The 12,711-nt window shown below is 38.1% G+C and overlaps 1 protein-coding gene across 1 annotated transcript in view; it reads right to left on the bottom strand.

The window, feature by feature from the left end:
• The window catches only part of LOC101996008 (leukocyte immunoglobulin-like receptor subfamily B member 3), a 127,625-nt gene that overhangs the window by 37,063 nt on the left and 77,851 nt on the right, over positions 1-12,711 (bottom strand). The window contains exons 9-14 of the mRNA XM_026777131.1: positions 9,298-9,582; positions 7,482-7,787; positions 4,866-5,152; positions 4,765-4,769; positions 3,286-3,323; positions 1,948-2,087 (exon numbers count right to left, since the gene is read on the bottom strand). Of these exons, the coding sequence (XP_026632932.1) occupies positions 1,948-2,087; positions 3,286-3,323; positions 4,765-4,769; positions 4,866-5,152; positions 7,482-7,787; positions 9,298-9,582 (1,061 nt within the window). The remainder of the gene's footprint in view (positions 1-1,947; positions 2,088-3,285; positions 3,324-4,764; positions 4,770-4,865; positions 5,153-7,481; positions 7,788-9,297; positions 9,583-12,711) is intronic.

Raw genomic sequence — 12,711 nt, forward strand, 5'->3', positions numbered from 1 at the left:
CTGCAGGACACAGCAGAAAGTGACTGAACTGTCTTTGGAATTTCCTGCTTGATGAAAATGTCTGCTGGATACTATGAGCCTGTAGGCCGAAGATGGATACCCCAACGGTACAAAAGAACTTTGGGTGACTGTACAGGCAGCGAGATGTCTCTGTCATTTCTAAAGTTTTCTTATTTCTTGTTTACTTAGGTAGTATTATATCCTTCTGGAGTCTTTAATGGAGTTGAAGAATGAATAGATAATCATAGTTTTCCTTAGTTATGATAAAGGATAAAATAGACATAAATATTGTAACTGTAATTCTTGTGTAATAACTGTTTTGCTGTATGTAATTTTACTATGTTAAAGCCTTTCTTTTTTGTTTAAGCAGAAAAAGGGGAAATGATGTGGGAGTGATTTCTTATTAATAAAGAAACTGCCTAGGCCCCTTGATAGGCCAACCCTTAGGTGGGTGGAGAAAACAGAACAGAATGCTGGGAGAAAGAAGCTGAGTCAGAGAGTCACCATGATTCTCCCACTCCAGGCAGACGCAGGTTAAGATCATTCCTGGTAAGCCAGCTCATGGGCTACACAGAATATTAGAAATGGGCTAGTCCAAGTGCGAGAGTTAGCCGAGAAAAGGCTAGATATAACGGGCCAAGTGGTGTTTAAATGAACACAGTTTCCGTGTAATTATTTTGGGTAAAGCTAGCCATGTGGGCGGCTGGGTGCTGGGAAGCAGCCCGACCGCTCGTAATACAATAATACATATTAGAGTACTACTCAGGGTAAAAACAATGACATCTTGAATTTTGCATGCAAATGGATGGAAATAGAAAACACTATCCTGAGTGAGATAACCCAGAGCCAAAAAGATGAATATGGTATGTACTCACTCATTAGTGGACTCTAGCCATAAACAAAGGACATTGAGCCTATAGTTCACAAGCCTAGAGAAGCCAAATAATAAGATGAACCTAAAGGAAAACATATATAGATCTTCCTGGAAATTGGAACCAGACATGATTGCCAGCCAAAATTTGGGAGCATAGAGTGGGTGTGGGGTGAGTGGAAGGGGAGAGGAGGATAAAGAAGGAAGAAGGGAAGGATTTGGTAGAGCTTGGAGGAGTGGGAGGGTTAAGATGTAGGAAGAGAGGTTATAGGAGCAGGGAAGATGATAACTTCATTAAGGAAGCCATTTTAGGGATGGCAAGAGACTTGTCTCTAGATGGGATCCGAGGTGTCCACGGGGATGTCCCCAGCTAAGTCCTTAAGCAGCAGAGGAGAGGGTGCCTGAACTGGCCTTGTCCCATAGTCACATTGATGAATATTTCGAATATCACCATAGAATCTTCGTCTGGAGATGGATGGCGATAGAGACAGAGACCCACACTGGAGCACTGCACTGAGCTCCCACGATCCAGTTGATAAACAGAAGGTGGAAGAAGATGAGCAAGGAAGTCAGGGCCGCAAGGTGTTGGTCCACCCACTGAGACTGTGTGCCTGATCTAATGGGAGCTTACCAAATCCAGCTGGACTGGGACTGAATGAGCATGTGATCAGACCAGACTCTCTGAATGTGGCTGACAATGTGGGGAGGGGCTGACTGAGAAGCCATTGATAATGGCAATTGGACTTGTTTCTACTGCATGTACTGGCTTTTTTGGAACTCAGTCTGTTTGGATGCACACCTTCCTAGGCCTGGATGGAGGGTGGAGGGTCTTGGACTTCCCACAGGGCAGGGTACTTTGGCCTCTCTTAAGAGTGGAGGGGGAAGGAGGAGGGTGAGTGAGGGTATGGGAGGAAAATGGGAGGAGGGGAGGAAGTGGAAATTTTTGAATGGAAAAATTAAAAAAAAAAAGCGTAAAAAATCCCTGAAAGTCCTTCCTCATTTTCTCCGTATTGTTCCAAGTATCCTTTTGTAAATGTAGAACAAACACCTGGATTTCTCTGGTATTGTTTTCTCACACCACTCAGATGACCCTTGTTGGCTTGTTTTTGAGACTTACTCCTTTTTGCAGAACAACAAGAATTAAGGATGATGATAGAGAAGACAAAGGTCATGCTCACTGATAGCCCAATCAACATATGTTTGATCCTGTGATTATCTGGAGGGAGACATGAACCCCATCAGAGGTAAATATTAGGATCCCCATTTTTATAGATTGCATAATACTTATTGATTGAAGATAATTATTATAATGTTTCTTTATGACAGCCTTGATGTAGAATCTACTAGTAATATTCTGCTTAATGCAAATAGCATTAAACTGACTCCTAAAGACTTATTGTTATGCATAATGCATTTCTCCAACTCTCAACAGTGGAGTCTATATTTGTGGTAGATGGTGATTAATTTAGATACCCACAACAGAGGAAATTGTAGAGAATAAGAGACTATAGAATACTTGGCCCTAAATGAGATGTTTACATCTCATATCCTTCTCCAAATGTTCAGCATCATTATGAAAGAGATAGAAGAATAAATTGCAAAAAGAAGCTTTGGATAACTATAAGGAAACTGTCTTCTGTACATTGAGGGCAGCTTAATATGGAACTTCACAAAGTGGCAAGATAACAAGCCCAAGACCAGTGCAAGGTCAAGCTAGACAAAAATCCCAGCATGGAGAAAAGAAAGTGGACATGAAGTCCCACCCCTAGTCAAGAGGCTGTAGGTAATTGATAACTGTTAGCAGAAGGAGTATCAGTTATAGCAGTGTTGTTGCTAGTAAGTTGTCCATTCACCAGCAGAAGTCCACACATCCAAGAATATATGGACATTCTGCCCATGGGGAAAACCTCAGGATACTGGGTAAAGGTCATGTGCTCACTGTCTTAATCTGAGATTGATACCAGTGCTCACTCAATGTGGTTAGCAATTTCAACATCTACAACACACTTGAACCAAACAACAAATTCCCCAAAAGGGCAAAAGTCAAGCCAAGTCTATTACATCACAGGTAATAATTTCATAAAATAATTTTGCTCTTTAAAATTAGATCAATCTGCTTGCTTGTTTCCTTTTTTACACCCCATATCCTTCTTTCCAGGAGGAACTGAACTAGAGTGAGCAGTTCATTGTCCCTAGTAAGGACTAAAATCTGCTCTCCTTTCCACTTGTAGCAGATCTCAGGTACAGTTCTCATGCTGCTCCTATAATCTTATGATGTTGCAGAGTTTAAGAATCAGAGAAAGGAGATGATGATGTTAAGACTACTGAGTCAGGAGGAAACTGAGCAAAAACATGGACCCAAGAGTTTTTGGTTCCTAAGTTCCCACAATAGAGAAGCAGAATCATTTACTCACTAGTTTTAGAGTCTGGTTCACTGGACAAAGTGCAATTCCTTGATGAGTTTACTAGGGAGGGGGACAGGAGAATGAGAAAGCTATCAAGAGGCCGTCTGCCTTTTACTTATGGACAGTCCTTAAAATTTGAACAGTAACCAGCACCCACTCCATCTTTTAGGGATGAGCAATTAGAATTATAGGATACCATTATGCAATTTGCTTTGAGGTGTTTACTCTCTTCTTGGGTTGAAGTTGTGATGAGTCAATAGGAATACTGTGAAAAGACCTATGTGAGGAAGAGATCAGCAGAACTGCTCCATCTCTGACCTGTCCAAACTGATTTCAACCTTATCTCTGATGAGTCTGTCCTGACCTTTCTCTTATTCTCCCTGGGTACATACATATCCCAGAATGCTGTCAAAGCAGGAAAAGATTGTTTGGGTGACTTCTTTTTTATTACTTTGTAATCTGATATCCATTTTAAAAATCTATGTCTTTTTATAAAAATTATTAAATGAGATATATTGTCTGAGTTTTCTGTCCTGCCCTGTTCCTGCAGTTGTTAAGTCCAAAAGAAATCACACAGATGTCTACATTAATCATAAACTGATTGGCCCGTTAGCTCAGGCTTCTTATTAACTCTTATAACTTACATTAGCTCATTACTCTTAGCTGTGTTAGCCACATGTCTAAGTACCCTTTTCAGCAGTGTAGTCACACCTTGCTTCTTCTGTATCTGGACAGGACTGCAGAGGGAGCTTCCCTCTCCTCGGAATTCTCATGTCCTCATTGACCCACCTCTACTTCCTGTCTAGTTGTCCTGCCTATACTTCCTTCCTGTCTACTGGCCAAACAGCATTTATTTAAAACATATTTGACAGAATATAGAGAATTGTCCTACGCCAGAGATATAATTATCTGTCTTTCCCTTTCCTTCCCTCTTTCTAGCCCATCCTAGGTAACCTTACTACAACTTTTCCACACACTTTCTTAAGTGACAGTCTCTTTTTCTTTGTATAACACACACCACATTTATTATACACATATGCGTGATATAGGAGGGTCATCTGTCTATGTGTTACTTTCATTGGTTAATGAAGAAACTGTCTTGGCCTTTTAATAGGGCAGAAAATTAGGTGGGCAGAGTAGACAGAACAGAATGCTAGGAAGAAGGCAATGAGGCAGACACCATGATTCTTTGACCAGAGAGGGATGTAGGCTAGAATCTTTCCTGGTAAGCCACCACTTCATGGTGCTACACAGATTATTAGAAATAGGTTAATCAAGATGTGAGAATTAGCCGATAAGAGGCAAGAACTAACAGGCCAGGCAGTGTTTAAAAGAATACAATTTGTGTGTTGTTATTTTGGGTGTTAAGCTAACCATGCGGGAGCCGGGTGGGATGAAAAGCTCCTTCTACATGTGTGTTATACATGTGTTTATCTTACTGAGTCTATTGTTTCAAAATAAATATATTACAAAATGACTCTCAGCAACCCTTTCTTTTAGCTGCCTAAGATACATTTTCTCTATTAGTAGGATGGTTCCCAGCCATGGCTTTAGGATGTCTTTAGACATGAGATTCTCTTACCCATGACAGCAATGTACAAGGGGTCACTTGGGGATGACCACACATGGGAGGAATTCCTGAAAGAGCCATAGCATCTATAGGTCCCTTTCTTGATCACAGGATCAAGAAGGAAGTCTGCCTTGAATGTCTCATTGTGGCTCTGCACTGCAGGAAGCCCATGTCCCTGAGGTACCCCTTCCCTGGACAAATGGAACATTTCCAACTGGTGGTCAGAGATGAAGGACAAGGTCATGTTCTCTCCTGTCATCACCACAGGACCCATCAAGGCTGACAGAGAAGGTTTCTTGCATAAACCTGGAAGAAAAGAGACAGAGGGGCAGCGTCTTAGCAGCATTTAGGGCTTATTCATTCTTCAGTGTTCCCTGTCCTTCCATGTCTTTGATATCTCTCTCTCTTTCCCTCTATAGCTCCATTTCTACCTGCCTCTTTCTTTCTTTTGTTCTCTATTTCTCTTTTCTTCTACATTATCATGAGTCTCTGATCTCATCACAGTACATAAATATTTAACAGCAATTATTGTTTTTTGACAGTTTATGTGTCTGGCCACATTGGTTCATTCCTTTTGTTTTGTAAAGTATGCTTTTATTAGCATATAATAATAATATCTGTCGATTGAATTAATTATTAAATATTCATACATATATAATGTATTTTCATAGGTTTTTAAAAATATTTTTTAATTTCTGAAATTAAATACATTTACACTATTTTGTCTTTAATTGTTCTTACATAAATCTCTATATTTATATGTTTATTTTCTATTTTTTCTCAAATTCCACTGATCCTATTACTGTTCCTTGTTGGTCTTCTTTATGCTTTCTTTCATTACAAATGTTTTTTAATCAATGGGATTTTAAAAAATTTCAAAAAATTATCAATAATTGATAAAATATTATTGATTTTTAAATCAATAATTAGAGTTAATTATTATTTTGTTTTAAATAGCAGACAAAGTAATGTGCTTCATTTTGACATTCTCATACATCTGCTTTGGTTTATTTTCTTCCCACTCCCCTTCCCTATACCAACTTTTTGGTCCTTTCCTTCCCCATTTACTCTTTCATAGCATATGTATTCTACATATTTCTCCATCCCTCTCTTAATCTCCTTTCCTTCTCATGGTCCATTTCCAATTAAGTGACATTTAACTTTCCCATTCTATGTATTTCAAAAACCTAGAATCTGACTCCATTCTAAGTTATCTATTTTCTATCTTATCTCTTTTTACATATTTGTGTTAATTAATCTCTTTATAACCCACAGGATATTCCATTAATGCATTTGCTTCCTTTGAACAGGAGTCATGATAATCTTCCTTCCAGTGTGCCTACAGTATATATACTGCTCACTTGTGATCTTTCATCTGCCTCAATATCTCTGTTTTGAAATATCTAATATCTGCTTTTATTTCTCCATTTCTACTTTCAAATTTCTATGAAGGCTTAAGTTTTTTGCAGGTTTGCACCTCCTACACTTGCTATGCTTACTATTTTCTCACACACACTCTCTGTCTATCTCTGAGCATTCCTCTCAGTTCTCCTTTTCTGACTCACTCTGTGCAAACATAAATATATATTTTCTGCTTTATGTGTATCAGATTATCACTGCAGGCACTTTGCAGTATTTTTTAGCCATCTTATAATGTTTGAATAACTTTAGAACATGAACTAAAAATGTTTATGTTTAGCAATGAACATTTAGAGACGTTACGAACAGGCAGATTGATGGTTTGTTCAACTACCCAGGCTTTCACTTTTAGCATGGTTAACAAAAACCCAGAAACAGATATTGGGGTTTAATCTGAAGACCAGAAAAGAACAGTTAGCCATTGGCTCTTACCTCTACCTCAGTCCAAAAATGATGATTCTGCTTCTAAGAATCCTCAGAACGAGACTATGAGTGAGAGCTGTCTCCTCTGTTTTATACTCCTCTCTAGTGCTGGGATTAAAGGCATGCACCATTACCGCCCTGTTTCTATGGCAAATTAATGTGGCTACTGGGTTAAAGGTGTGTGCCTTATCGGTAAGGCTAACTAGTGCTACTGTTTTACTCTCTGATCTTCAGGCAAGCTTTATTTATTAAAATACAAATGAAATAGCACTACAAAGCTATTCTGGGTTGTATCATGGGTCAAATACAAAAAAGTGTAAAATTGTCAACTCAAAAGAAAAATCTATGGGTGCCATCCGTTCTTAGGCCTCATGACTCATGAACCACTAGACCTATTAAGAAGTTAAATTTAGGTCAGACACATGATTCATCTCCCTTTTCTGGCAGGTTTCTTGTCTCCTCAAGGTAGAGGGCAGACAAAATTCTGAACTATATAGGCCTTTGAACATAAGTAGAAGTATGTCATTGAATCTAATTCATATCAAGCTTTCCTACTTGCCACTTTCTCTTTATCTCTATTTATGACTCCCTTGACCTCCCTGTATCTGTGCTTTATGTTATAACCAATGGTTTGTTCTCATGTTTGTTTTCATTATCTATGTCAGTAATATATTCACCAAGGCTTCTTTCCTCTAAGTTTCCCACACTCATCTTCCTCACGACATCTCAAGACTTCCAGTATAGACAATATATGTTCTGTCTCACAGATAATGAGCAGGTAACAACCTCTTACCTGTGATCTTTATGTCAACAGGGTCACTAGATTCAGACCACTCACATGGTGTGTGATGGGAAGAACCATAGCATGTGTAATTCCCACCATGTTCAGGTGTCACAGGACCTATTGAGAAATTGGCATGGGATCCCCCAAGATGAGATTCTGCAGACAGCTGGTAAGAGTCCTTGATTATTCCCTTTCTATGTGACATGAAAGTGAAAGTGTCAAACATAATCTCTGAATGGCACTGCAGTGTCACCTTCTCTCCTAATTTTACCTGAGGAGCTTCTAGGATCAAGAGGAAAGGCTTCCTGTAGATTCCTAAAAATAAAGAGATTGTGAGTCTGAACCTGAGCCATATCTATGCATCCAAGGAAACTTATGTTTTCCCCTTAACCTGTCCTTCCTGTCAGTGTCCCAGTGCCCTTGTCTGTGTATATATCACCTTTGTACACAGACTTCTCTGCCTTTTTGTGTCCATTTTCCACTTATTTGGCTCTGGGAACAACATAATATTTTTCCACTGGCTTATGGTGAGAATGTGTCTTTTGAACCCTTCTTCCATAGACCCTATTGTAATTTTCCATGATTGCTGAGTGCAGGAAAACGTCACACTAGGCTGCTTCATGTGTCCTTTTGATTCTATCATGAGTAAAGCATAGTCTTTGATAGCTAAAGGAATTATTATCTAGGGTATTTAATCTGGAAATTCATATGGTGCTCTCTATGGTTCAAACATCTGTAAGTCATTCTGGATACAGTATCATAAGCATTGCTTCCTCCCAACATGTTGACATATTAGCATCCTGACTCTTCTCCTTTCAGCACATTTCCTCTCTGCTTCTTAATTCAACCTTACACAGGATCCTGTATTAGTTTCCAATTACTACTGTTGTAATATGAGCGCTGGGCTGCTTCCCGCCACCCAGCTAGCTTTACCCGAAATAATTACACGGAAACTGTATTCCTTTAATCACTGCTTGGCCCATTAGTTTCAATTTCTTATTGGCTAACTCTTACATATCGATATAACCCATTTCTAATAATCTGTGTAGCTCCACAAGCTGGCTTACCAGGAAAGATCTTAACCTGCGTCTGTCTGGAGTGGGAGAAGCATGGCAATTCCCTGACTCAGCTTCTTTTCCCCAGAATTCTGTTCTGTTTACTCCGCCTACCTATATTTTAACCTATGAGGGCCAGCCAAGCAGTTTCTTTATTTTTTAACCAATGACCTTCCTCCATCATACTACCATAGCAAATTACCACAAAGGTGATTCTTAAAAGGATTACAAAGGTACTGAAGATCAGAACTCTGAAAAGCCAAAACGGCGTAAACCAGGTAATTTCAGGGATATGTTAGTGGTCAAAGTAGCAGAGAGAATCCATTTTTTTTTTTGCCTTTCAGCATCTAGAGACCACATGCATTCCTTGGCACTTAGGATCTTCCTCCATGACAAAGTTAGTGATATTGTGTCTTTACCATAATTTTTTGTTTTGTCCATCATTGAATTTGTACTTATTTTTTATATTCACCCTTATAGTTCTATGGACCCAGGATAATTCAGGATAGTCTCCTAACCTGAAGTCTACTTGTTAAGGTCTGAATTCCATCTTCAAGCCCGATTTCTCCTGAAATCTTTTAACACTCAGGAAGACTTAGAGATTAGAAAATGCATGTCCTTATGTATCATATTATACCAAAAGCATTATATATTTATCTGTGTTAAATATTCCTTTATAAATACAAGCGTCTGTATAACACTTTTCCTGAAAATTCCAGGGTTGGAAGATTTGGGGGTTATGAAAAGACACTCCAAACTTCATCTCTGACCTGAAATTATGATCTTCGGAGGATTACTGTGTGCTGTAAGTTCATTTGGGTATTGATATTTAAAACTGAAGCATCTGTAGGTTCCTCCATATGCTGCTGTCACAGGACCCAAGGCAAGTCTACTCTGGAACATTCTTTCATGGACCTGATGGTTAGGATCCCCATGTCCTTTGCATAACATGACTATGTAAGACTCATTATAAGAGTCACATCGAAGTTCCACATACTGTCCTTGAGGGACAACATGACTTGGCCAGGCAGACAGTGAAGGCTTATCATGACTTCCTGCATAAAGATGCAAAATAAACAAATTAATGATTCCCTTTCATCTATGAGAACTGAGCCTCCAACTTTAACTTCATTGGGATACTTTGTATAAAAATTTTTCTGAATTGAAACACTCTTGTTTAAATGAGAGCAGTTGAAAGCCTCAGGGGACTCAGGAATTAAACAAATACCATATGTACTGGAAAGCTGAAAATTTTAAGATTCATCAGCGGCCCTTCTTAGCTCTATAGAAACTGTAAGCTTCCTGGGCCTGCTGAATTCAAGAAGAGATCACTAAAAACTGTTTACTGCCTGAAGGTTGTGTAGAGAGCTCCAGGGTATAGGCTTTTATGATATTCACCCATATTAAGGTTTAGGTTTTATAATGCTTTTGAGCCAATCCTTGCTTCTTCATATAACTCCTCATTAATGCTACTATTAGTAACCTCAGTAAACTGACAAATTCAACTATTTGGACTTTGATGCAAGCCTTGTGTGATCTGTCCTAGGTTTCTTTCTTGTTGTGAGCACATTTGTATGTGTTGTATCTTCCCAAGGAAAATACCAAACACAATAGTGTCATTTTCATTTAATGGGTGTTCCCCAACTACTATACATATACAGTACATCTTTCTTTGCTAAAATAAGTTAACTGAGAAATTTTTGTAAGTCTTAAACAACAAAATAGATTTGATCATAAAAATTGTAATATATAAAGAAATTATATCAGATAACTAGAGGAAAAGATTCATTGGTCAGATTAAAGATGGGAAATGTGGCCACAAAGATAGCAGAAGAGGAATGCTCTTGACTCACCTTCACTGGCTCTAGAACTCTACAAATACTCAGATTGGAATTACATTGTAAATATTCCAGACCTCATGGGTGAAGTTGAGCTGGCACATAGGACCACAGAACTGAGAATAATAAGCAACAAAACAGCAGGAATGGCTCTTGTACAGAACTTCATTCACAGAGGTCATATAGGATCATGATTTTACACTAAACCTGATAAATTAGAGGCAAACACACACACACACACACACACACACACACACACACACACTTTCTCCACCATTTAAAGGCTCCTTGCATATGAAACATTGAGATTATAGTATTGCTCTGGCATTTGGTTTGCTTGATTTGGTCTCATGATTGCCAGTTCATGAATCTTGTCATTGTTATGTATTCACATGGTGGATGTTTATGATGAAAGTGGCAATAGCAAAACACTGCAGTGAAGACCATATAGACTCTAGTCAGTGTGGATATCTTACAATACTGCTAATGCATTAGCAATGATGGAACCCAGTGAAAAACTGCCCCTGATTGTGGAGTGAAGCTAATAAAATTACTGAAACAGAAAGCCAGGCTACTAACAACATCTGATATCAAAACAGTGAAGGCAAGCTAGTCAAACAAACAAAATTGACACCATGGTCATCTGGTACAGGTTTGCAATGAATTTTCTCAACTCCATTCTCAGGTTAGATGAAATAGTAAAAGTCTATTTACAACCAAAGAACTTTGGCTTGTGATAGAGAAAGTAGTTCTCTTTAATATGCAGGTGTCTCTGTGTAAGAATTTAAGTATGAAAATCAGAGCAGTAAAATGTGGCAGAGAACTATAGTGAGGCTCTTGTAGCAAACACAGAAGAAAGGAAGACCTGTTAAGCCCATGAATATTCATGATAGTATTTTTAATGGATTAACAGATTTATAAGAAACTGTGAATATTCTTTTTTAGCTCTTAATATGTTTTCTTTATTCTGTATGTTTAGTGTTTTGATTATTATACGGTAAGGGGACTTTTTTGATCCAGTCTATTTGGTATTCTGTAAGCTTCTTGTATCTTCACATGTATATATTTCTTTAGGTTGGGAAAGATTTCTTCTATAATTTTGTTGAATTTATTTTCTGTGTTTTGATTTGGACTTCTCCTTGTTCTAAGGTTTGGTCTTTCCATTGTGTCCCATATTTCCTGACTATCAAAACAACTCTGAGATTCTATCTTACACCTCTAAGAATGGCCAAGATAAAAAAAAAAACACTGATGACAGCTTATGATTGAGAGGATGTATGGTAAAGGGAACACTCCTCCATTGCTGTTGGGAGTGCAAATTGATACTGCCACTTTGGATATCAGTATGGTGATTTCTCAGGAAATAAAAAAAAAGCCTTCCTCAAGACCCAGCAATACCACTTTTGGTAACTACCCAAAGGATATTCAATCATACCACAAGGTCATGAGCTCAATTGTGTTCATAGCAGCATTATTTGTCATAACCAGAACTTGGAAAAAAAACCTAAATGCCCCTCGACCAAAAAATGGATAAAGAAGATATGGTATATTTACACAATGGAGTACTACACAGAGGAGAAAAATACTGACATCTTGAAATTTGCAGGCAAATAGATGGATCTAGAAAACATCATGAGTGAGGTAACCCAGACCCAAAAAGACAAATACAATATGTACTTACTCATAAGTGGTTTTTAGACATAAAACAAAGAAAAAACAGTCTATACAATTCACAACCCCAGAGAACCTAGACAACAAAGAGAACTCTAAGAGAGGCACAAATGGAACTAATCTACATTGGGGTACAAAAAACCAAGATCTCCTAAGTAAATGGAAATGTGTGTATCATGGGGGAAGGTAGAAAGCGAGGGAGGAGGAAGGGAAGTGGAGAAAAATATATAGCTCAATAAAACAATAAAAATAAAAAAGAAACTATGAATAAAGGTTTAGAGCTAGGGACCACAAATGAGAGAGAAAATGTGACATAATTTTTTCTAGGTTTGGGTTACCTCACTCAGTATAATACTTTCTAGTTCCATGTATTTTTTTCTGAAAATTTTATGGTTTCATTGTTACTTACCACTGAACAGTAAGTAGTACAGAGTGTACTTGTGACATATTTTTGTTATCCATTCATCAACTTAAAAACTTTCAGTCTTTTTCCTTGTCCTCGCCATTGAGAGTAGAATAGCAAATAACATGACTAAGAAAGCATCCATGGCATAGTGTGTCAGGTTCTTTGGGTATATTTCAATGGGCAAAAATAATGAAAATATAGTTTTCCTTCATGAAATTACCAAGAAATTAAATTTAAGAGGAAAAATCTTAGAGACCCACACTGGAGCA

The sequence above is a fragment of the Microtus ochrogaster genome, unplaced genomic scaffold (assembly GCF_000317375.1).
Source record: "Microtus ochrogaster isolate Prairie Vole_2 unplaced genomic scaffold, MicOch1.0 UNK47, whole genome shotgun sequence".
Classification (NCBI taxonomy): Eukaryota; Metazoa; Chordata; class Mammalia; order Rodentia; family Cricetidae; genus Microtus; species Microtus ochrogaster.